Source organism: Toxorhynchites rutilus, chromosome 3 (assembly GCF_029784135.1).
Source record: "Toxorhynchites rutilus septentrionalis strain SRP chromosome 3, ASM2978413v1, whole genome shotgun sequence".
NCBI classification, from domain to species: domain Eukaryota; kingdom Metazoa; phylum Arthropoda; class Insecta; order Diptera; family Culicidae; genus Toxorhynchites; species Toxorhynchites rutilus.
Window position 1 is genome coordinate 94,812,628 of NC_073746.1, and position 27,313 is coordinate 94,839,940.

General features: G+C 37.8%; 1 protein-coding gene across 1 annotated transcript; it reads left to right on the forward strand.

Annotated features, from left to right (window-relative positions):
* Positions 1 to 124: 124 nt before the first annotated feature.
* LOC129777989 (mothers against decapentaplegic homolog 3) lies at positions 125 to 27,313 on the forward strand. The gene is made up of 8 exons (XM_055784607.1): positions 125 to 826; positions 21,101 to 21,194; positions 21,310 to 21,542; positions 21,605 to 21,828; positions 25,176 to 25,350; positions 25,413 to 25,618; positions 25,699 to 25,843; positions 26,137 to 27,313. Exons 1-8 carry the CDS (start codon positions 627 to 629, stop codon positions 26,258 to 26,260), a joined length of 1,401 nt encoding a protein of 466 aa, XP_055640582.1. The 5' UTR covers positions 125 to 626; the 3' UTR covers positions 26,261 to 27,313.

Genomic DNA, 27,313 nt, shown 5'->3' on the forward strand with positions numbered 1-27,313 from the left:
GAGGCTGCGCCATCATAGGACCGACTATCCGTATTGGGATTATTTTACCTTTTTTTTCAAACCGTTTCATTTCAGATCGCAGCTTGTTTGACATTTTCCCCCAATGTAGTGTATGTATTCGTGATACGGTCGGGTGCTATCGTTCCCATCGCGACTCTCATCAGCGGTCATCTACTCGCTCGTGACCTGCACGTCAAAAGAAAAGCAGTGAATGTGTGCAGCTAGCTGATCGTAGATTTTTTGGCGAATTTCCTTCCTGTTATGGTGTGCGATACGAAATAGTTCCGGGAAATTGGTGAAAAATTCACGCCAAATTCTCGTCTTCCAAAGCCCCCCCGAACAATTGTGGTGAGGTGGTGATTGCGTTGACCGTGATCCTGATTTACACCGCAAGCTCGCAAGGATTGCAAATTGTAGTTGACTGTTTTTTTTATTGTGTGTCTCTGACAGTAATAATCGATTATCTAGTCTTTCCGTGTATTGTGAAACCAAGAGTGGTGGCGAGTGCGTAATTTTCCTCCATTGGTGCAAGTAGCAAGTGAGGAATCTCTAGTTCCGTACCGGTTCCATCTGATCTGGCCGAGGCCGTTTTTGCAAGCCGAAAAGCCAATCTTTCCTTCGGAAAGATGCTGCCCTTCAGTCCACCAATCGTGAAACGCTTACTGGGCTGGAAGAAAGCTTCCGCGGATGATTCTGTGGAGGGCAAATGGTGTGAGAAAGCCGTCAAAAGTCTGGTTAAAAAACTGAAAAAGTCTGGAGCCCTGGAGGAACTAGAACGTGCCATTACGACGCAGAACTGCAACACAAAATGTGTAACAATTCCCAGGTGAGTTCGAGTTGCGAGGATTAGAGGGGCACTACATTCTTTCGATGTGCAGCTGGCTAGCTGGTTCAAATTCGAGGGCATTCCGCTTGTTGTTTTTTGTTTGTCTATTTTTTTCCTCTCTTTGCTGACAAACGGCAAAAGGAATATTTTCTTGCTATTGCGTATACAAGTAACCGAAGGAGAAACGGCTAGCCGAAATTTGATAGCTATTTATTTGTTTCGGTCGAATCGGACGCAAAGTTACTGATAACGAATTTTAAACGCTTAATAATAAATAAGGTGATTTCATTTTCAAGTCTTGATGTCGCGCTTTATTCTATCAACGTGTTCATATATTTTCAATTTTTGATAACTTGACATTGCAATTCATGGCGTAGGATCTGTCGAAATAATAAATTCGGCGATCCATTCTAAACCGAAAAGAAATAGGTACTAATGCTCATATAAGGTACACCGGGGCAAGTTGAAACGGTTTTTCGAAGTTCAACTTGAAAGTTATCCAGAAAAATAACCAAATCACTAAATTGAAATCTGTTTGCAGCATATATAAGGTATGACAGATGACTAGACGCTTTCATGTCAGAGTAGAGCCACTCAAAACGGCCATTAATGGGATTTATGGGATCATTTAAATATTCATATATCACGTAACACACTCTTGAATGGAGGAGGGGATGCTCTGGGGAAACTTGTTTACAAATAAATCCAAATACATGTAAACAAAATTTATGCAAATGATTCGCAGTGTTTTGTTATTTTTCAGTACTATGAAAATGCGTATTTTGGATTTGCGATAGATCACTCATATTTCAAAGCAAAAATTAACCGGGCAAACGTATGACGTCCAAACTAAAGTATCGTCTCCTATGCTTTAAACTAACCGAGCAATAGGTGAAACACATGTTTGTTTTCGAGAGGTCGCCGCTTCCGACGGTGAGTCGGCGGCCCACTAGGATTGCGTCACCTCAGCGGCTTAGGGCCGCCTCGGTTTCTTATTCTCGTTTGAAGAGTACTTCGTCCCCTTTACATGACCTCAGAATAAATTTCATTACGAAAAAATAACGGCACAAAGAAAACTGTGCTCCGGTGGCGTTCATACGTAAATACCGCAAATCCCAAGTACGCCTTTTTGTAGTACTAAAAAAACACTGCAAATAACAAGGCAACGACAATACAAAAGATAACTGAGTGCCCATGCGTACAAACAAATTGCTCTCTAATGTAATTCGACTTCAGCTCTCAATGATTTCTTTTCGAACGTATCCTTCGCTTCTTCAGGCATCGAAAAGCACAACACACACAACGAAATTAATTTTTCTTTTGCGGTAATACGTATATTTTGGTAATTCTTCGTTCAGAGTAGCTTAGAATTGGTTTTAACTCATGCAAAAAGTATTGGTCTTAATCGAGAATATTTTGAAAAATAGTTAGTCTTTCTTATCACATATATTTGGTTCAATGTGTGCGCGCTAATGCATTCTGTCAAATAAATACCGGGAATTTGTGTTGTGTTTTGCTTTATTTGCCATTTTAAATTACATTTTCGCCTTCAATCTAGGCCTCTTCTGAAGCAATACACTTTTTCAACTAACAACTCTATGAATGAGGTGCTTGACATAACGCCAAGGCAATACTCTTTATTGCCCGTTTGGTCCTCTGGAAGGAATTCCTACTAGAATTATTCATATCAAAAATCGGAATTCCTACTAGAATTATCCATATCAAAAATCGTCGAACGAAAAAAAGTTGAATTCTTAAAGACGCTGTAAACAAACTAATGACACATCGTTCTTGAAATTGAATTGAATACGTACTGACCGAATGTAGGTACCAACTTAAAACAAAATTTTTGAATTTAAAAATTTTTTAAATCACAAATTCCCGGTATATATTTGTACGAATTCTAGAATAAATATCGAAAAATTTACAAGACTTTAGACGAATTCCATTCCAATTCGTCCTAAGCGGCCCATACATGCTCAATAATACTGTGGAAATAGTCCAAAATGTACAATATTATTGCGCAACAGTCAGATTTGTGTAATGAAACTGAATGTGTGGAGATGATTTTGAAGGTTGTGCAGAACACTGCCCACAGATTATGGGGGGAAGGGGGGGGGGGTCGAGGTTGCGTTACTTAATGTGCCATAGGAGGGGAGAGAGATATCCGTAATCGTTACGTAACAAAATTCCAGCAGCTAGCTTCGATTATGAGACCGAATGAGGTGTGTTTCCTGAGCTAAGATCACAAAACATGTGTTGTAATGGGCTTAACAGCAGCCAGTAAGTAGGCATCGAGGTTATTTGATATCAAGGAATAATGAAGCCCGTTCAAAATTTTTATTCGATTTGGATGGAATCCAAATATCGCATTTTGAACGTCACGTACTTTGTGTACGATTTCGTTAAATATATTGTACAACGTTTCGATATCAGTATGGGCCGCTTCTCAGGAGATGTGGGAAAACAGTTTCTAACTATCTTTACTGGATTGGATAGTTTCCAAAGAAACGGTATCGTCATCAACAGTTATTTGTACAGTTCTTTCACGGTATTCCAGTCATCCCTATTAAAAAGAAATATTCGGTAAACATGAACGCTGCTATCAGAAGAAATCAAAGCAACATTTTAGTTATATAGCAGTCATGCAAAGATGCATGAATATTTTGAAAGCTATACCTCCTTTCTACGCATAGTTGTCCCATGTTACTTTTTGACAATTTTCACTTTTCTTGTTTTTGCATAATCTTCCAGAAAAGCACAAGAAAACTTGTTGTTTGTTCTCAGCTTAAAAAAAAACAACATCAAGTTTGATTGTCCCATGTTGATATTCTAGGCATAGCTTTCCCACCATATATTTTTTGTAGATTCATAATAAATGGTTCAAGTAGAAGAATTTCATGTCGTGCTTTAGGTAGGACCAGTGCACTCATTTCTGGTTTCCTTCCAATGCACTCATTTCTGGTTTGGTAAACTCATTCCTGGTTTGTAAGCGAATGCCCAATAACAATTAGATTTATATTCTGCAAAGGTGCTGCAGATCACTCACTGCACACATAACACACAACACGATTCATAAGCGATATCACTACCATGTACTACATCCCGATGCTACCGGCTATGGAACTAATTGCTATTAAACTGAAGTTTTACGTATAGTTCTCACATGTTATTTTCTAGGAAATTTTATTTTTATTCATAAAACGATGTTTTTATGCATATGAATATGCATTTCGGAAAACCACAAAAAAGTTATTGTTTGTTCTCAGTTTTTCAATAAACAACATTAAGTTCAATTGTCCCATGTTAATGTTCTAGGTATAACTGTCCCACCATGCATTTTAACCCCCAAATTAAGCTTGATTGATTTAAGTGAGGGGATCTTGTCACATTTCATCAAACAATAGTTTACTGCTTATAAAAAACCCGGTGTATTGTTAAATTAAAATTCTTAAAGCTACTGGTAGACAAATGCAAATTCAAACAAATTCCTGCAGTTCATTATTTGACCGAAGTTTTGTAGGTTTTGTAGGGATTTTTTTTTTGTAAGAAAGGCAGTAAAAAACAGAAATTCTTCTCAAAAAGTCATCTAGATTTTGTTTGGAGCCTTCCAGTTTGCTAAGTTGTTTAAATGACCAATGTCTCCAAATCCACAAAGTTTTAATGTAATCTGAGGTGCTGCAATCAATGCCATCGATGGCTAGTCGAGTTGGCATGAAATTCGTCATTACCATACCCCAATAAAAAGGAAAGGTCCATCTAAGTTACCTCCAAATTGTAGGTTCGCAACCAGCATGATGTAGGTGCGTGAAACGAAACATTAAAAAATTGTATACATAAAACGGGTTTAGTGAACCTCACCGTAAACTTAAATTTAATCACAACAAATACGATACGTATCTGGACAAAAACAACAATCCTTTATTTTGATTTATGCAAGCTCCTCATGTGCATTCAATCCTTTTCAGTCAACTTTCGCCTCTGGTGCAGAATACAGACTGTTCCTTACTGCCCACCCAAAAGTCACACCGTCGTCGTCATCGTCATTTGTGGCGTCATAAGGCCAAACACATCTACGCTGCTTTTCTCTCAGAGACCAGGAGAGACACAAACACACACCAACACTCATTCAATTTCTCATTCTCACCAGTCAGCGTTTAGCTTAACCCTGCATTACGTTTTTGCTGGCCAGACGTTGTCTACAATATTTGTTGCGGGGGGTAAATCAATAATCTGGATTCATTGCACTTTGCACACAACGTAACACACGGGCGCAAGGTCAACAACATTTTGGTACAGGTACAATACGACGGGAACGGGTACGGGGTAAATCGATTTGCGGAGACCGTCACAACACACTGCCGGGTGATGTTATCATGATAATGTGATTTTACTATCAGTGGAGTCGCGTGGTCGTGGGCGCTTTGTGGAACTTATTAGTGCTTATAGACTAGGGATGGCCAAACGGTAGTCCGCGGTCTACCGGTCGCCTGCGTAGGTATTCCCGCCAGCTGGTTTTTGGATAGTGTCACCAAACGCAATGGATTAAATATTCCGTCAACTTTTGCAGTGATCATTTTATGAGGTGTTTATGATAATCTCGATAAAATATTTTAGTTGTAACAATAGATATTTCGTCATTAAAGTTTACGTTTTAATATTTTCTTTCAGATTGTCAGTTATTTTGTGTCAACACATCCAGTTGTTCGACCATAACTTGTAGTAAAGTAAACAATTATCACTAGGAACAACTGCAGACAAACAATGTTTTCTCCAGACATATCATTTGTTAAATGGCACCAATTGAAAATGCTGGAAACATCTGGCATAAAGTTTCGAAAATCAATAAAAACATTTTTTTTTTGAAAAAAAAACTTCGCCTTTGAAGACTAAGAGTGCGAGTTTTTATGGAATATTGTTATTTTTATTTCAAAACTATGATAAGTAATGAGAATCAATTGTTTTAATTCACATTCCATACCGTAGTTATAACATTTCTTCCAAGAAATATAGTCGTGAATAGAACAACAGTGATGAATGAAAAATTAGAAATTTCCAAAAACCTATTGTGTAATTCTAGTAGAACAGAATTTTGCTCGTTAGCTCTATTTTGCTGTTATAGATACAGACGGATGAAAATCGACGGTATAATTTTTCGAGCTGTTTGGTTTGCTTTTGCATTCATGATGTACCTGATTTACAAAATACGAAAATTTGCTCAGTGTGATAGTTATAGGGATCCAATCGGCCGTTCGATTCAATTTACATAATAGAGATCAATATTTTCAACAGATAGTTCTCATACCTTCTTGTGACTTGACAGAAAATACTGTATTGCTTATCAATTATTTAGTAACTTATAATTATTTTTGATTTATAAAACAATTTATCATTGAATATTTATTGGTATGTCCTATGTTCTTACTTTAATTAACCCTTCTTTATTCGAGCATACGGTTTCACAGACCGAGAAACAATAATTTTGTTGTGAGGAGGCTGAATAAAATGACTATTGAAAAAACATATTTTTTTGAGTTTTTTTTTCCATTTAATTATATATTTTTCACTTGAAATAAATACAAATAACGTCTAAAAATACACAATAGCAAAACTACAGACTCACGCACAGTATGATGCCGTGCGCGTATATACGAGTTATGATTTTGCTAACATTTGAACAATTAGTTGCCCGTAATGCCCAAAAGTTTGGCCACCCCTGTTAAAGACTAACAGGTTACGGAATCAATATTAGATATGTACATTAGAGTGCCAATAAGAATGGTCATCTGGAATTTTCAAACGGGATTTTCTTAAAAATGTTGATTCTCTCGAAAAACCACCCTATGCAAAATATTAGCTCAATCGGATTTCATTTTCGGAATGTTTTTTGAAATAAAAAAAAAATCACCCAAGGGGGGGAGTACATGAAATAGTGCAATGCAATGTTGTGCAATAAAATCCAGGAAACATAATATACTATTCCTGTTAGCGCTGGAGTGTGGAATCAATGGCGAAGAGAGTGTGTGAACAATGGAACAATGTTTATATCACAAAATATTGATAGTAAAAGTGTTTCTGAAGTAATCTCTTTTTTTTGTCGTTTAATTATAGTATTTAGGATTGTCTACTTTGTCATGATTGAGATTTGTTCTAGTAAGTCTGGAAAATGGATCTATTTCAATAAGCAAATCAGCGTTTTTTCCCTAGGCACAACGCTAATCTTTCCTGATTTGTGATAACAAAAAAAAAAGGTGGTGTTCGAGACACGACCACTTTGTTGACGTAGGACTCCGAAACTATTTAATTCTATCCGCTTGTTTACCACTTCTAATATTATTTTAGAATGCAATGAATTGATTGATTTATTTTGTCTTTTTGATACTAGATAATATTCCTACAGACTGTTCACTGGTACTCATACTAATTTCTTAATTCAACGTTTGAATGCACCTTCAGATACATTGGAATCAAGGAGATCATTCACTTGAACACACGCGAACAATTTATCAAGGACTCTATTTTGGTCGTACATATTCCTACTGGATTGGATCGCCAGCAGTGATCCTTGCAGCAGTTTCTATGGAACGTAGGAACGGACTCTATATGATAAAACAGGACAGTCAATGTCATTGTACTGAAAACTGTACCAGCGTGTTTATCCTTTTTACCGAGTAGATGAATTCCACTTGGCGCGACGCTCATCCATTCTCTTCATGAGTTTCGTTGTGTAGCACATCGGAGTCGCAACATGTTGATGATATGATATGAGCGAACGTGTTGTGTTATACAAATCTGTGTAAACAATCTCTTCGTACACTTTAGCAACACAGCAAAAAAATAGAGAATTTTGACGGTAATTTTCGATAATATGAGCATCGCCAGATTTGTTCAAGGGAGTTATCGAAGTCGTCTTCCACGCTTCCGGGAACGAGCGATCATTTGAGGATCGGCTGAAGATAAGGTTGGGAGATTCTTTAGGTAAACGATCCGTTCCTAAACCTTTGGAAGCGTTAAGCTTCTCCGAGGCCGAATTCAAATCATTTGGTGTGGTAATCAACGAGGCATTCCACATCTCTGATTTTTGGATATGCTATGTAAAAAAAAACCTCAGCTTTCAGGAAAAAATATACAAAAAATATAGTGCCCTCTAGTTCGAGGCCATATAATCAATGATTCCAAAAACGAAATTATTTTTTTTCTTGCTTTTATTATAATTTGAAATGTCTGTCATCTGAATCGGTTCAGTAGTCCACATGTTATGAATTTTAAAAGACGGCGTTTTTGGAAAAAAAGTGGAAAAATTTGATTTTTCGAACCGCCCTGAAATGGAAAAAAATACGAGTCTAATATGTCGCGATAAGGAACAAAAGTACAAAGGTCCTGGTCGGGTAAGGAAGTAAAAAGTGCCCCCAAACCAAATCACCAGCTGTATGGCAAATATTGTATAGGATATTAAATAAGAAGTTTTGGTGGTTTTCTTGAACCCCTATGTGGTTTGACATAGGACGTATAGTGAAAAACGTATTTTTTCGTTTATTTAACGACATCCTCAAAAGCTACGAGATAAAAATTTGAAAAAAAAAATACTGAATGTGCATTACACTACGGTGTATCAAGAAAAATTATCACAAAAAAATTCATCAAAAATTGAAGTACTAAAAAATATTGAAAGTTTGAATTTTTTTTTGGAATTTAGAGATTCAGTACTACTCTAATTCATATTTAAATGTGTTCCTACGGCTTTTCTAGATATGTGTGATTTTTTAATTTTTTTTTCAGTGTTGGTACAAAAAAAAAGTACTGAATCTCTAAACCCAATTTTTTTTTTCAAAATTTCAATATTTTTTAGTACTTAAATTTTTGATAAAATTGTTCTTTGATAATTTTTCTGATACACCCTAGTAAGATGCAATTCAGTATTTTTTTTAAATTTTTATCTCGAAGTTTTCGAGGATGGCGTGAAATAAACGAAAAAGTATATTTTTCACTATAGATCCTATCCTAAAACCGCCAAAACTTCATATTTAATATCCTACACAATATTTGTCATACAGCTGGTGATTTGGTTTGGGGACACCTTTTACTCCCTTATCCGGCCAGGCCATTTTAACGAAAATCTGAGAACCATCACCAAACTTGACTTACACATTAGAGGTGGTCAAAAGGGTATAAGAAATGGGAGGGCACCCAGGGCAGACTAAATTTTGAAAAAATCCATGTATAGTTTTCTCTTTTTATGTAAAAAAAACGATGTCAGATCTCAGCTTCTCCATCCGAGTTTGAAGGGAATCCTCTAGCCGTCTGATTTCATCCACTGTATTTCTCTGGTACGTGGCGAACTGAGATTTCATCATATTCGTTAGCTACGCAACGCTCATATCGGAATCAATGGTCAAACCGGACCCCTTCGTAGTTAAGTTACTACGGAGACAGCGAAGAGCTTCATCCGTCATCATGATGATGATTTCTCCCCGAACAAACTGCGAACTGCTCGAATATGATCTCTTTGTTTCTCGGTGTGACTTTCAATACAGAGGAATTGCGAATAAATATTTACGATTTTTGGCAAGCACTGGTTGCAAACTTGACAAAAATCACTCTCCAAACGTTGAGGACACGTACTGGATTCACAGTCCACGACAGTTGTTGATTTGTTTTTGGATAATACAAGAGATATTAGCAATTCGCGTCGGTACAATATAGCCTACGTGCACACCATTCTAATTCAATTCAATTGATTCAATTAACTGAGGAAGTCTGAGAATCTGAGAAAGCGGATATAATTTAAAACATCATCGTCATTACACCAATGAATTCGAACACGCTCCTAAATTTACAGAAGCTCATTCCAGCATAAAATCAACAAATGGTACGTGTGATTCAATCATACCCAACCAATATCGACATAACGGTACCGGCCACCGTTGGTATTCATACCGTTATGTGAAGATTGGTTATATTTCTAATATTTTTTTCTGTTTTTCTTGTGATGCAGAGCTAGATGCTTACTTCTGGCAAATTCTGAGCATACATCCTGAGGCGAAAAATTTTGCACGTTCGTTCAGAACAATAGCAAAATAGAAACTGAGGTCGACAAGGTTGGGCACAATATTTATATTGTTTTCACGGCCATCTGACGACATGCATCAACTATTGTTTGAGTTTTTTGAGTCAATAAATAACAAACATCACTTATACATTTTTTATCTTTCGAAAGTAATTGTCATACCACTTCTCTCAGTCGACTGAAAGGTATTGACGCTCAAATCCTTGCACCCTGAACAACGTTTCACTCTCATTATCGAAATTTCAAACCTGAACTCAGATTTGCATCTGACTGACGATGTGATGCAAAAATATAGCAGCACTCTCCACCAGACGGCATGAAAATCGAATCTGTCTTTCATTCTTCCCTTCTATCGAGCAAAACAGTTGTGTCTGAAATCAGCATTGAGTAGGAGTGTTGTCTGCTAGCTGGAGCGAGACTGTGACTTGAATGATGATGAACATGGTTTGAATTATAGAAACTTCAAAATATCTTAGTTCATTCGCCCGTAGCCTTGAAAAAAGCCAATTTGGAAAAGTAAACTAATCTCCCGTTCTGGAAAACTTCACTGCCGAGACTAGGTGATAAAATAAAGTAACTCCAGATGGGCCAAACGGAAGAGTCCGCCGGGCCATATGTGATCCGCGGGCCGCAGGTTGAGTATAGCTGCACTAGATAGTGTCCCGCAGTGATAGTATCACATTCATAATTTACTGTTTTTATTTCTTTGCCTTTCTTTTCTGTCATTGTAGAGACGAAGAGAACTACGTTGCGTTGAGAATATATCAGAACAAAAGAAGCATCCTTACTGAATAGATCCGCGACCATTTGACGAATCATTCAAGAACACCGTCAATCAACAGATGCAGAACTTATTGATGATAACTGCCACATGATAGGTCAACCATGTGAAACCAAATGCGCCGATAGGTCAACTCGATGATTGCGAAGGCAAACGTTTAAAACGGGTCTGGCTCGGATCTACTGAACTTCTATCTTAAACGAAGGAGTGATCGGAAGAAGATCGAGATCATAAAGGAATCGATGTGCTGATCTGTGCGAATGGAGCGCGGAATTGTTCTGAGTAGGTGAACCGTTTCCTTGAAGGCTGCCTGGAACCAACTCCATGATGAGGTGAATTACGACGTGAGAGAAAGGTACAGAGTTGATATCAATTCAGGAGCAAGCAATACTTACTTCATACTTTCTCTTCTGATATGCGGAATGTTCATAAAATAGGAAAGATGAAATCAACAAAGTTATTGACATAGAACAAGTCAAGTGAGCATTTTAACTGGCACGTTTTCTAGGAATATTGTTTTATCTTTTGTAATTTTTTTTTACTTTTCATCAATTCATTAATAGTTATAACAATTTACATTTGTGTTTTGTAACCATCCGTTTACAAAGCAAAACTTTTTCTTCAGTGGCATTAACCTTATCCTTTGTTGACATATCTATGCCGAATAACACACGAAAAGTGTATTCTGAGTGACAAAGAAATTTCCTTGTCGAAAAATCCCCCGGCCAGAATGGGAATATCATCCGAACCACTCCGGGAACAAATGTATGATGATGCCAAATCGGCCTCGGAAGCCACTTGCAAGGCGGTTCAAATTACCTTTTTATCAGATGCAGGATATGCCAATAAACTTTAGGAAATATCACGAGTAACGCTGATTGGTTAAAAAAGGCAAGTATAGTGTGTAAAGTGAAGTGTCCTATACTTCAATTGCGATAAGAGTCGTGATTGCTTAGAACACTCGCAATTCAAAGAAAAACTGAGCTGCTGTAACTATAATCGAGAAATGTTGTTGGTAGCGATCCGTTTTGCATATTTCATTCCGTACTTCCGACTCTGCCGGAATGGGATTGGAAGTTTTTTTTTATATCCACCTGAAACCTCGAAATAATATTAAATATTCAAACTGCGAAGTCTTCTCGTGTAGATCTGTATTTTACGTTCAAATCTTCGACGTGGGAAATCGTGCAGTGCGAGACCAATGTCGTTTTTGTTCATTATATGGGAGAACATGCGATGAAAATATATCACATGAAAGTCTTGTTCGCTCGAGCAGCGTGTTAACTAGAGAGCTGCTGCTGGAATATTCTATACGCATGACTAGTGTCCCTGTCAAAGCATGATACCAAAAGTTACGCTCGCTCTACAAATATATTAAAACAGAAAGTAAAACGGTATAAAAAATGAGTGAAGAGGAGCGACACGGTTCCACATTGTACGATGCACAAACGCTTTCTACAGTGCTTCGCTGTAAACAAACGGAGTGGTGAAGGAACAATTTCCTGGTTGTTGGAGCATATCATTACATCTTCGGATTCCGCCCTTTTTTATACGTAACCATCGTGACTTCAAAACCGTGCTTTAAATGCAGATCTGTTTTCAATTTTGCAGAATTAATCAAACAAGCTCATCCTTTCGGTCTCCGCTATGATTCCACTCCAGTGTACAGACCCCGTCGCTACACAACTCCCGCACTAGCAGTGAACCCCATATCTCCCCCTTGTGGCCTGGCGGTGCACGAAATGTTGTGTATAGAATGCAGAGGTGTGCACTAGTGACATTTGGCTGAAACTTTGAGAGAGAAGTTTCTTGTGTGTGTATCGCAATTCCGGCATAATCCATCGTTGCTCTCAACTCCCGGTGCTTTTACTTGCCATGTTAGAGAGACGTTCAATAATGAAAGAATAATCCGACGGGCAGCAAGATTCTGCGATCGGAAACATTTATTTGGAACGACATTGTACATCAATTAGTCACCCATTGATATGTAATAGGACTAGCAAAATATGCTAGAAATTGCAGCCCACATTCTTCCTTTCTAACGAACAAGAGCATCCCTAAACCGGTTCCGAACGCTCTCACATATACACAGCTGGATTCTCGACTGTGCCGGGAAACAAACAAAAAAAAACAAGAGCGTCGGCCAAAACAACTCGCGAACGGCAAGAATAGCCCCAGACGAACGAAGCAGACGGGAATATAGCCGGCCAGAGAGCAAAACGGTGTTAGTCATCCAACCGATTCATTCATCCATTCAGCCAGCCGCGCACAATTCGCTCGCCACAACCCAATCAATCGGGGCAGTTTGGTGGAGTCTATAGTCTATACCTCCGTCAAGCCATTCTCGGCGTGTACTTGATATGGTGTAGCGCCTAGGGACGTTGCAAATCTTGTGTTGCGGGTTCAAAACTCTCGCCAGGAGTTGATCGAGATAAATATATGTAGTGAAACGTTTTGTTCGGGAAAAGCAGCTCTGTGGACATATTGCCGAAGGAGTAGTACAGTTCATAATATGTGTTCCGTGCTTAATCGAGGCCCTCGAGTATAGCGGATATGCTAGAAAAAAGGATACACTATGTGCGTCGTTTTATTGCCCTTCTTTCGGAATTGTTAACGTTGTTGCATGTAAATGGAAAAAAGTGAAAAATGTGCCTAAAATGGCGTTCGGTAGTTGAAAGAGAAGTGTGTTTATTCGAAATAAATATGAATATGTGACGGGAAGAAGAATAGAAAAAATAGTACACAGAGAATGACTACATACGCCTTTGGAATGTGTTGTAACAGTTCTGCGGAGCCGTAATCTACATGAAACGGCGGAGACCGCGTAAGGTTGACATCGTCTAGACCACCGACCCCGACATTGGCAGCCAAAATAAATATTGACTACCCAGTAATAGGAAAGAAAAATAATACAAAGATTCGGGGGTGTATCCAAAAGTGGCAATTGTTTATCTGTTTTTGCTGGTCGTGGCGGCGCTTCGCTGATTTGTTTTTTCCTGGAAAAGTGTTTCTCGTGTTTAATGTAAGTCCCCTACTCGATTCGTACCGCGTATCTCTTCGGCTCATCTGATCGATGGCTTGTCTAAGCAAAAAAACAAAAACCAAGTCATAACTGGTATCAGATGCTAATCGATTCACTGTGGAATGAAAATGATTGAATGCTAAAAAGCTGTGAAGATATGATGGAATTAAGATACATTCATCAACACAATGCATTACACTTTATCAAATCTAATAAATTCTTTCCAGTTAAAACATTTTCAGGCTACTTTGCATCAAGTCTAAAGGATATTCTTGGTTTTACTGTTATTGTTTCGAATTCATCATTCTAGATGCAATTATTTACGTAAATATAGCGGAATTTTTGAGTTTAATAAATGACTACATCGATGTTGTGATATTTATCTGTGCTGAAAACTGTTGTACATGTTTTTATAATTAAAAGCATTTCTTAGCGATTTTAAAAACAAGTATTGTGAATATGGGCAATATGATCAGGCGGGGTAAAATGGGCCATTGATCTAATAACACTTATTTTCCAAGAGTCGTATTAGAAATACTCTTATTAGGTATCTCCGTGCAACCCATTTTCAAATTCAATTATTTGATAAAGATATTGAAAGAAATTTCTCACTGAGTGATAATCACGAAAAACATAAAAGAAAAGCAGTCTACAAAATAAGCTCTGTACGCTCTATACTGAAATGCACATGAAATTGGGGTTTACAATTTTATTTTGATGCCAAATGTCTTCAAATCGCATGAAACGTCGAGAAAAATTCTTTTTGTCGGAAATGGACACCCTAGGACTGGGACTGGGTTTTTTTTCCGGAATACGATTCTATATCTCGATTTTTCATACGGAAATTGCGAGGAAAACATCTCGATTCGTTGCTCTGCTCGAATGTCAGTGGCGGTGCTGAAATATCTTGAAACGGGTTTGAAATGTTTCACAAAGCACTATAGAAAGGATGCCAATCTTTTTTTGAGACATCTGCTATGAAAATTAAAAATATCTATATTTCCAAAAGTGTTAATATGGTTATGTTTTGGAGAAAACTGATATTCCCTCGAAGAATGAAGCTTAATAGGCGTATGCTACATGGATGTGTGATAAAAACGACATCATGAAACAATTTGCTTTACAAAAAATATAGTTATTAGAAAATGAATTTTTTCATGTATTTTCACAACTGCAATCTATAATGAATTCCACTTTTTTTAGCAAAACAATTTTTTTGCATGTAATTCTCTTTTAGCGTCGATTTCTTGTTGTAGCGGCGTCAATAGCTTTATTGTATTGGGCCACCACCTGTGGCCCTAAATTCTCGCTTGTTGTGTGCTAGTGTTTTCTTCACCTTTCACCTCATGTCAATCCAAATCTGTAATTTAAAAAAATCATTATTGTTTTGCAAGACATTTCAGCTCTAGCATATGGTATAACAAGTTTGGTATAGTATAGCAATAAAAAAGAAAATTGCTGACAAAAGTAACTTTACAACGTACGTACGTACTAATATACGCTAGCAAGAATAACCAATTTTTAGGAAGGAAATTCGGTTGATAGTAATTCAAAGAATATGATAAAATTTACTTATAAAATTATATGTATCGTAGAAGAAACACTTAATTTCAGCCATTCTGAACCAAGACGCATTGATAGTCTCAGTGCATTAAGCTCCTCACTGAATTCCTCCCACTTTTCCTTAACCGGGATTCTATTTGAACTGCTTCCACAAATACCTCGAGCAATGTTCACATTCGCTTTCATTGGTTCAACGAGTCGTTCAAACTGGTGGTGATTTGTCTGTCCACTCAATTTCAGCCACTGAAATATGCGCTGGAAGTAAGTTCTGCATTGTAAGTTATAACATGATTAATATCAATAATGCTGTGGAGCCGATCTGGCGTGGAGGTAACATCCATACTTCTCACGCTCAAGATCACGAGTTCAATTCTCACTCCCGACATTCTTCCAAAATGGAAGGTAAAAGTGACGAACCAGCCAGAAGCGTTGAAAGTCACTATAATACAGAAAAAAAAATAAATAAATAATGCTGAATTGAACAATTACCTTGTATAGACTATTCTGGCAGCATCGTAAAACAAATACTGATCAAAACAAACGAACATGTGTTGAAAATTGCATATATTTAAGCGTATCTGAAATGTTCCCCAAAGGAAAATATCAGGTACGCAAATCAAAACAAAATAATTCTCTAAAGATATGCAACAAGCGAACCAAACAATTCGGAAAGGTCTAACACTTGCATCGATAGCTATCAATCGCTCGGTGCTATCGAATTGCTCGATTTCTATAATAGTGAAATAGAGCTAACGAGCAAAATTTTTATCGTCTCGATTTCTATAATAGGGCCCATTGTGTAAAGAATATTCCACACATCAAGGTTACTCTTCTTTTGTTTGATGAAAGCAGTAGTTTTAGTACCTTTTGTTGACGAATGCCACGATCGATCGATGATTTTAATTAGCGGGGAGGGGGGTATTATTTGTGCTAGATATTTTCGAGGAGAAATCGATTCCTCTTTAAGCGTTAATAATTTCTCTCCAGCTAGACGAAGTGGATTGTAATCATTCTATTCAAAAGATAAAATATCCAAGCATATAACTCGCTTATTAAATATTGACCAAAAAACTTATTTCAACAGCGTAAAAATTGCTTTGGAAACAGGCTGATTAAATCACAAAACTGGTGCTCGCTCGGAAACCCGTTTCAAGAACGTCGTTTGATGTGTGCTGAGGAGCGTCGAACGACAATGAAGTGTCTTTGTCAAGGCAGGTGGAGAAAAAGTTTGGATTGAGTTGACCCCAAAGCCCCTTCTCAGGTGTAGAGACGAATGAACTGCAAACACTAAAAGTCTATAATTCAAGAAGAAGAAGAAATCCATTCAGTTGTAATTGCGAAGTGACATGAGAATGATCTCGTTAGCTCGACAAGCACTATGCTCTTCTCTCTCAATCTCATTACTTTTCTGCCGCCGAACTGAACGGAGCCGCATTTTTTTGGTAAAAGCAGCAGTTCTATTATCGCATGCTTTCGAAAGTCGTTATCGATCGATTATTCCAATTGTCGGGGGTTGAAGAGGGGGTATTATTTGCGCTGGGTATTTCCGAGTAGGAATCGATAATAATTCTTTTCCGGCTAAACGAAGAGGTATGATAATCACTTTATTATAAAAATGAAACCTCGCGTAAATTTCGAAAAGGACCTATCTGCATTGATCAATTGTCTTCATTAACATACTCTTTCGTTAATAACTCCTGATATTTTCGACGATCAGGATTGTAGAACCTTCAAACTACACTCGACAAAAAAAAATAGAGGAACAGAGTGCGAAGTAGGAAATTTCAAGTGATTTTTGACATGCTGTAACTTCGTGAAAAATCAACGCATATCGATGGGATGTACATAATTCTGAAGCTACAACTTTCAGGTATTAGAATATTTAACGTAGATATTTTTATCTTTGTGTTTGTAGGTGTAGCGGGCAACAATATCGGAAAGAAATGAAAAATCGATTTTTCTTTGTTTTTTCAAAGTTTTTCAGGACTAAAACAATTTTCTGCTAACCAACTCAACAACAATCCAATTAACCTTAAAAACCAGCTTTCATTTGGTTCCTAGAATGTTCCTGTAGGATCATTCCATACAGAGATATTTCAGTTTGAATGAAAAATTACCCCTTCGTTTTCGATGATGAATAGTTAAATTTAGAACCATTGTACCGCAAATTGAAAGTCAGTTTTGAAAACTCCAATAAATTCTGCACAAGGATAATTTGTTACTCTGACGAAAAAAAATTATTTAAATTTTTTGCATCGATTTAAAAAAAGTGCCAGAAACAGGATTTTTATAGTGCTTTACAAAGCCATTGTAATTCTGCAAATATCGCAGTAAGCTCTAATATTTGCAGGCAAATTTTTAGCCTAGTATTCTCTAAACATCTGTGAATGTTTCATATTGATATGCTTGGCCGTTTTTTCTAGCTGATTTTTCAAAGTTTGGAGTAAATAAGAGGATCATGTAATCGCCAATCGTACCAGAAGTACAAAATCCTACGCGACTCTCGGAACTAACGATTCGTGACTTTCGTCGTTTTTTTCAGAATACAAGGTGAAACGTATGGTTTAGGGTGCCAATGAAAATGGCCATCTCGATTTTTCATACGAAACTTCCTGCAAAATGTTGATTTGCACGATTAAATACACTATGCAAAATATTAGCTCATACGGACTTCACTTTCAAGTGTAGCAGATGTCAAAATTTGTGTTTTTTGAAAACCGAAAAATCACGCAAGAGGGGAGTACATGAAATCGGGATGCTAAAACAAATTTGATGTCAAATGTCTTAAAGTTGCTGGAAACGTCGAGGTTTATTGTAATGTCGAAAAAAGATTGACGTAGGACTATGACTGTTCAGAACCCTTGGTTATTATAAATGTAAATCTTTTTATTGTTCAGAAATCTGTTAGTTTAACTCTTTTGAAACTCTAAATATTAGCCCAGAAAAGGGCCTTTGTCGTATGTACTCACAACCTTCAAACGGTTTGTAACGAACAAAGAAAGACAATAAGCATCTGACAGGAAGTTCAACAAATTGTTTGTTTTGCAACACTCAATGCGAAACACTAGAACATAAACTCAGCGATTGCATAAGGGTGAAGCCAGCATGGAGACTACTGCAACGGGAGTTAACTGTGCTGTTCAATGGATGGCGCAGTCTGTCGATAGACGAACTATTAAGACCTCAATTGAGAAGTATAGGAAAAACTAAAAAGGCAAAAATTCTTAAAATATTCGTAAAATATGTGAACTTTATAATGAGAAGCAATAACTTTGTTGACACAGTTTCATTGGATTTTGAATTAGAAAACGAAATGTAAATATTAATTTTTGGAATTTTTTTGGTATTGGAATTTCTTTCCATTGTCTTATTTTTATTATTAGACATCGGGAGCAGTAGGTTTTTCGGTAAAATAATGTTCGTTTGCAGACTATCACAATCAAGTCGGTTCTACTGCTCAAACTATCATAGGAAGAATTGAGTCATTGAGAATTATGAATATGAGCCATGAAGAATATTAATATTTCATTTCGTTTGATTTTTGTGATGCGATGTAATGCCGATCTGAATAAGTCTTTGCATGATAATCGCTGCTTCCTCATAATTAATGAACGATCACTATATGGGTGACACTTTCCTCGTTACATTGATGAAATCTTGCATGAAGTGTGAGTGATGCCTGAAATCTTGCATCTGATTACTTCAACATCCTGCTAATTTGTATTTGTATCTGTAAGAACGCATGAATTGCATGCAATTTTGTGTTACATACAAGATTCATGAGAACGAAGTTGGAAGAAAGAATGCATAATACATGATTTACCTTCGCATCCGCTCGCAAAACATACCTCTTTTGTTTGTTAAATTGCTCACTTGTTTTATTATTTCCACTGTTGATGTCTCAGACAAAAAAAAAAGCTGGATAAATTTGTCGTCTAATGATATATAACATATATGGTAAGAACGGTTCTGCGTAGTATGCATTTGAAAACACTTAATAAACGTTACATTTTTCGTAGAGTGACCCCCTATATAGAAATCAAAGACGTAGTCCTACGTCAAAAATAGAAAAACTCGTCTCACGTTATGAAGAATATATTTCAGAAGTTATGGTTTGTTTTTCTTCGACAAATTGGTTAATTACTTCTTTAGTTATTAGATACACAGCTTTGAACAATGTTTTTATAGTGTTTTGTTTTTTTTAAACACTTGATATGATGACTTTTACATTTAGTTATATTTTATTGGAATACTCTAAAATTAAGCAAAATATTATTCATTTGAAAGTTTTGGGTTGGTGTACCCTTTTACAGATGTACAGCAGAACAAACCAGAATAGCAGATTTGATTTTTTTGCCTTGTAGACCATAATGTGTACCCAGCTCGCATCTGATACGGATTAATAACGAAAACGTACAACCATCAATGGAATAATTGGATTCTATCCTCTCACCTCACGCAACAGTGGAAAAAATACATCCATCGTACATAGGAACGTGAAGAACATAATCATTGTATATCGTATAAATCATTGCGTTTGACGGATTTCGCACCAACTCGTCTATGGGATTGGCATGACCCTCTCAGAACTTAATGAAACTTTCTGGGCGTGAAGACCTTACCTTATTAAGCAACTTGGCATACTTAGTTTTCCGAAAATTTATCTAGACTAATAATATGGAAAGGGCTAAATATTTTTGATCATTTTTTTATACAATTTTTTTTCTCGAAAATAGTAAGTCCTACAAAAAAGTGATCTATGGAAATGTTCTGAGAGTGTCATGCCAACATCTGGTCGAGTTTGCGCGAAATCCGTCGTTTGCAGCAGTTGTAGGGCGTAGATATTGCTTCATAGTTTTCATTCCGTCATCACGACGCGGCGAACGATTCCCGTTCTCAGTATTGACGAAACCGTAATTGCGTTTCGTATTATATGCATAGTGTGGGAGGTATGTCTTTCTCAAAGAACGTTCGTTCAGTTCGCGCGTGGTCTATGCAGAATTGATTCCCCATATTGTCATTTTAAATTGTTGATCAGGGTATGTTGTGAACACTTTTGGTCGGATTATATCGGCGTTCAAGTGTAATTTCGGATTTTGGGAATATGTTGAGTTTCATTGGGCGAAGCGAAGCTTTTTTCTGAATCGCACATTTATTTTACTGTACAGGCAAATTTTTTTTTGTGCGGGGGATAGGGACCGCTAAAAAAAAATGGTGCAAAACTTCACCAGTAGCTTTCAAAAATCGTGTTCGGTACACAATTTAAAAAAAATATTTTTTGTGCGGTAGATAGGGACCGCATGAAAAAAGTTTCCCTCAAGAATACAACTCAAATCTACGCCGTTTACCGTTCGATTTCCTTTTGTTTCTCTGCTTTGCGATGGGACAGTTTGCCTTTTCGGTTGCGCGTGGCTGTGTTGTTGCATGTCGGAACTTGTTACTAACAGCAACAAGTTATGCGCAATTTAGGGAATTTCATGGAAGGGTGGAAATGATTTGAAAAGTGGATAGATTTAGACGCAAATATGCTTTTTTCGCACTTGAATGCATATAAACCATCGAAAAAAACTAAATGGATGACAATTTCGTCAAATATGCTTCTTTTCGTATACCGCACAAAAACAGGTTTTCCTGTACTATTGTACAATTGGAGGTTCAATATTGAGGATTTTAAATTCGGATGATTTTGTTCCCGTCTCGTTTGTAAACTAATGTATTACCGCTGAAAATGTATGTTCCAATGATATGGGAGTTGTTTGATTTAAGATATCTCTCTCATTTGTTGTCATTGATAATATCTGCTATTGACTCACCGGAGATCAATTTAACCTTTCTTTGCAGATCTCGTCCAGCAAACGGTGAAAATGGAGTTGCGCTAAGGAAAGGTCTTCCACATGTGATCTATTGTAGACTTTGGCGTTGGCCCGATCTACAGGTATGTCACGAAGAGGGCTTTAAATGCGTTCAGTTTAATTACCAAATTTGATCCTAACACAATTGGTAGAAACCAATTCTGAACCCAGTTTTATTTTTTTTCTCTCTCTTTTTAGAGCCAAGCAGAGCTAAAAGCGCTAGACATTTGCGAGTACGCGTATCACTTGAAGAAGGACGAAGTTTGCATCAACCCGTATCATTACACAAAAGTGGACTCACAGCAGCCGCTGACGATTCTTGTTCCAAAAAACCTATCCACACCTCAGGGAAGCGAAAGTTCCGTTACCTACACACTAGATGATTTGAGCAATACCGTACCGGTTAATATTCAGTACAATAACGCTTTAAAGTGAGGACCTGTCCATGTCCGTAGTAGCTAACTGGCATTATTGAGATCGTTTCATCTTTCAGTGACAACTATGTAACCAGCCCCCATCCCGTTCAGCAGCAGCCCCAGCAGCATCATCAAACCGCATCGCCATACATGGAGGCCACGCTGGGTCAGCAGATCCCGACCAACACCACGATTATGGACTCGGTGAACGTCGGTGTAGGCAATATACCAAACACCGAAACGCCACCGCCTGGTTACATGTCGGAAGACGGTGATCCTCTTGATCAAAATGATAATATGAGTGAGTCCATTGTTGGTATCCCACTTCACCCACTGTGTTGGTTTTTCATGAGTTTAACGCTTGCGCTGGATAGCTGAATCTGACTATCAACCTGTTATCTGGTAGCATATCTACTTGGTCTGACCGAAAAGTAATGTCAATGAAACGGTTAAAAAAGTGTATTCTTAGAAATGTCTTGTTGAGCCATGATGCAAGCTTCCTTGATCTTGTCAACCTTCCCGAAATGGTGCCCTGAGACTTTGTAAACTCGCTCTCCGTTAAATTTTTCCACGATAAAATCATCGACATAACTTTTCGAACAAACCATCCACATTAAGTTTCTTATCACTTTTTCAACAGGTAACATAGTCCAGTCATAAAATTCCCAATACCATTCCATACTTTGGTTGGAATTTACTTTATTTATAAATGTGTACCACACTAGGTTCTTCCTGAACATAAACGGTGATTTGAGTCTAGACTTCTCAATTTCTGCTGCTTCTCCATCCTATGTCGGTTCCTCCAATGTTATCGTCGCGGTGGATGATTGAATAGTGGCTATTTTCTTTCGGTTCTTGTTTTTAAGGGACTTTGAACCGAAGGTCATTCGTCCCTGTTGGAATATATAAATTTTGTCGAACAGGCCGGTATCTTTCAGAACTCGGATCACTTCGAGAGGTGGGGAGAGTACTAAATCCAGGGTTCAGGGAAGGGAAGTTCAAATCGTTGGCCGAACGTTCATTGTCATAGGCTTTGAATCCTTTTAGTATGTGGAGGATGGATAGGGCTACACCGCAGGTGAGGCGGTTGGGGGGATCTTGTTTGGTGATTAGGAAACTATAGGTAAGGTTTGTGTGTCTAATGCGGAGGCGGGAGAGAACTCGACGATGTTGTGGAACGGGGTTGTCAGGCCAATCAGATGTAATCGGTTTGATACGTCGCAAAACTCTATTCCGAATCGCAGGATTCCCTTATGGATTTTTTTGTCCAACGAATAGCATCCATAGAAGACACATCAATCGTCTCAACCTCACAGTCCCGGCCTAAACCCGCCAGTTTGTCGGCTTCCTCATTGCCGAGAATTCCAGAGTGACCTGGTTTCCAGCAAAAAGAGACATTTCTCTCTAATGCGGATTTCAACTCTCGTAGAAAGCTTCCTGAATCGTTGAACATAATCACTGGTTTTCAGACTGGGGAGGAGTAAGAGTGGAGGCTTTCAAAAGAGCGTAGGCTTCCGCCCTAAAGACAGACTTAGGCGCTTAGGTAAGGAGGAACAAATATTTGTACATTCGCTACCTTGCCGTTAGGGAGAATATCATGAAACCCTTTATACCTCTCACTACACATTGTGATCAAATGTTGTTGAATTTCGTACAGAGGGTCTCCGATTTTAACTTGGTTCAGAAGGGAGAGATCTATTTTAGGAGGGGATTGGTTCCAGGGTTTCATTTTGGTTCTGGGTAAGGTGGCTATGGAAGGAAGCGCACCTATGACACCAAAAACCTTGGAGATCTGTCATTCAAGTCCTGTTGTTGTGTTACATTTCTTGGAGCTGGAAATTTGTTGATCTAATGTGACAAATGCCGAAAAAAAGATATTTGAGTGAATCAGAACAAAGATTTGTTCGTGAATTGAAGAAAACTGGTATGCGTAACCGGAAAATAAGAAGGAGAGTAAAAAAAAAATAAAAATGGCGCTAAGAAAAAAACTAAGGGGAATACCAAAATAAGCAATCGCGACAGGAATCGAATTCTGGAGCTGGACTCTCGATTATTAATAAGCGCATTGCACAGATATTGCGGAAATCTGGTTACTTCAAGTACACTAAAAAGACCAAGAAACCGAGATACTCCAGCACACATTTAGTCTCGATTGAATTCAAAAAGTCAAGGCGAAATGAATGGGATAACGTAGTATTTTCGGATAAAAAAAAAGTTCACCCTAGGTGCCCCTGATTGTTGCGCATACTACTGGCTTGATTTGAGGAAGGAACCCGAGGTCAAGCTGAACCAAAACTTTGGAGACGGAACAATCATGATTTGGAATGGTTTTACACGTCATGGAAAACCCCTCTTACTACAATTTCAACCAGGATGAACTCAGAGAAGTTCGTGAAATCACTGGAGGACGTTCTGGTACTATTTACCGAGGTGTTTATGCCTGAAGACTTCACTTTTCAGCAAGACAATGCGGGCATCCATGTCACAGAAGTGAATTCAAGCAAATTCAAAGAAGCACCATTGGGACCTTCTTGCACGATGTGGAAGGCAATACGGAACAACTCAGGAACTAGAAAGTGGAAACAAGAGAATCCTGAAGGTCCACACTGCTGCAACGCTTGAAAATCTCGTTAATTCCATGCCGAACAGAATTTTCGAAGCTATTCGCAAGAACGGAAAGCAAGCGTTTAAACGAATTTCGTTTCTCAAAATCCATTTTTATTTCTAAACTAAACAAATAAAAACTTATAATTGGAAGCAATACTGTAATAAACTATGATTTGGAGGGGTCAACATTTGCAATTTTTTTTTTTTATCTCATTTATTTATTTGTTAGGCTCATTAGTATTTTAGCTGTAACAGAGCCGGGTTTCAATCGTGTACATGTACATATGTTTATGTTTCTATAAATTGTAAATTACACAGAAGTTAGTAGTAGCCATTTAGGCGTTAAGTTTTCTGTTCCATTACATTATGGTAAATTACACAGTAGTAGCCATTTAGGCGTAAGGGTATTCTTTCTGTTCATCCATTGTTCAGCAGACCGGACAGCGGAGACAGTTGATATTGATCATTGTTGAGTTATTTATAGAACAGCAGCCCGATGTGTCTTGCAGAGCAGAGCAGTTGTATGGATGAATCGATCTTATTTCGACCGTGGATCGATTTCCATCGCTGATGATGGTTGCGTGGACGTAGTTATTCTATAACAACACAAAGATGGTCAATTGAGGGCCCTGAGTTTGAACTCACGATCGATCGCTTGGTAAGCGAACGCGTAACCAAGTGGCTACGAAGACCCCCTAATCATTTGCAATTGCTGTGGATCAATTATTGTTTGTTGACTTACTAAAGCACTAAAATAAGGCACTGCGTTTAAACGAACTTTCCACACTGTCACGAGCGCGATTGTTGTTGATGTTCCTCGCTGGTGGCTTCTAATGCGTGTGACATAAAATGTTAGTTTCCTTCCTTCGTGTGGACGGAACAGGTGGATATAGATAATGAATAATGTCTGAAAAAACGGATATGACTTTTCTCTTGAACTTCTTCATCTACCTACTTCATATGGTAATCATTCTGTCATTCTAAATGTAAATCTCACTGTCACCAAAGTTTCTCCTAATATCCCCACTCCATACATTTTAGCGGATATGTCCCGTCTGTCGCCTGCAATGGACGCACAACCGGTGATGTATCACGAGCCCGCATTCTGGTGCTCGATAAGTTACTATGAGCTGAACCTGCGCGTCGGTGAAACGTTCCATGCGTCACAACCCTCGATTACGGTGGACGGCTTCACGGATCCATCTAACTCAGAGCGGTACAGTTATAGCTCAACAATCGAATCGCAATCAAAATGAACTCGAATTCCAATTGTTACAGATTTTGCCTGGGTCTGCTATCCAACGTAAACCGCAACGAAGTGGTCGAGCAAACACGTCGCCACATAGGGAAAGGCGTTCGGTTGTACTACATCGGTGGAGAGGTGTTCGCCGAGTGTCTCAGTGATTCTAGCATTTTCGTACAAAGTCCCAACTGTAATCAACGGTACGGCTGGCATCCGGCTACCGTGTGTAAGATACCACCTGGTGAGTGGTGGAAATGAAACGCCAAGCTTCAGCCAATTACCAACATATTTTAACATTTTTCCACTTACCCCTTTTTCCAGGATGTAATCTAAAGATTTTCAACAATCAGGAATTCGCAGCTTTACTGTCACAGTCCGTATCGCAGGGATTCGAGGCTGTCTATCAGCTAACCAGAATGTGTACAATTAGGATGTCGTTTGTTAAGGGATGGGGCGCGGAGTACCGGTAAGTTAACTTTTTTTTTCAAAAGCCGACTCGATATGACTTACAGCCCTATTCTGTATTCCGACGGATTTCCATTTCGTTCGAAACCGCTATTTCGATCGAGTTATAATTTTACATTCCCTATTTCTATCGTTTTGCCCATTTAATGTCCGTAGAGAAAAAAGTCGAACGAAATGGAAAAACCACTCCAACGGAATATAGAATATAGAATTTTATCAAGTCGTTCGAAATATTTCGAATCGATCGAAATATAGAATAGGGGTGTTAATCTGTAATCTCAATCCTTATTTCAGACGACAAACTGTTACCTCAACACCTTGTTGGATTGAATTGCATTTAAATGGTCCACTGCAGTGGCTGGACCGAGTTTTAACCCAGATGGGTTCACCACGATTGCCATGTAGTTCTATGTCTTAAGCGAAAGCAAAAAGAAAACTTGAGAAAGTAGAAACAAACGAGATTTACGAGAGAAAAAGAAAAAAACTTCGAAAGAATCTTTACGATTCATGCTATATAGACGTTGCAAAAACAATGAGAGAAAACAGAAAGAGATAGAAAGCAAACAAAATATCAAACATTTTCTAATTGTAAGGAATGCTAATATTTACGCGAGGAAATTGTGTGTTAATCGATTTATACCAGTTTTGATTAGATTTTATTTAAGTTTAAACATATGTTTTCACTATTAATCATTGCTTTACTTCGGAAAGCTGGAACAAGCCAAGCTTCCTCCCCACACGTGGTGATAGCTGGTAGTAGAATCAAGCTGGATGCGAACAGCATCCTTTTACTGAGTTGTACAGGTGCAAAGAGTGCATATACTTATTGGTAAATAATCATAAATATTGCGTTTGTTGTCAGTGCTCTTGTTCTACTTTCGTTTTTGTAAGTAGCGTTTGTGTTTTATCAATACCTATTTGCATACTGCAATAAGCTTTATTATGTTGGAAGATTAATGAAATCTAGATGATGCATGAGAAAACACATTTTGTTGATAAGTATATTTTATAACATTGTTGAAACGCGAGAAGGAAATTTAAAATTTCAAAATTGTCTACTACTCACTATTTTGGAATACGAGGCGGACACTAAAACAATCAAAGCTAATACCTTTGGTGTAAAACGACAGGTGATTTTTCATTTAGGGCCCATCAGTGGATTATTGGGAGGATTTTGTTTTTATGTGATAGAAACGAAACTTCTGTTCAAAAGCAAATAAAACAAATAATCAGCGTAGTGTTTTCTAAGAAAGTTTAACGAACGTTTCGAGATGATAGGGATAAAATTATAAACGTGCAAAGCATGATGAGAAGAGAATAAACATTAAGCAGATGAGTGATGCATATATGATGTTTGTGACCTTTTTAACCTTTTGTCCTTTTTTCTTTTTTGAAAGAACACAGAAGAGTTAGTGACACAGAATTTAGAAGTTAGTTGCTTGAAATACATATAACAATAGAACCAATGAAA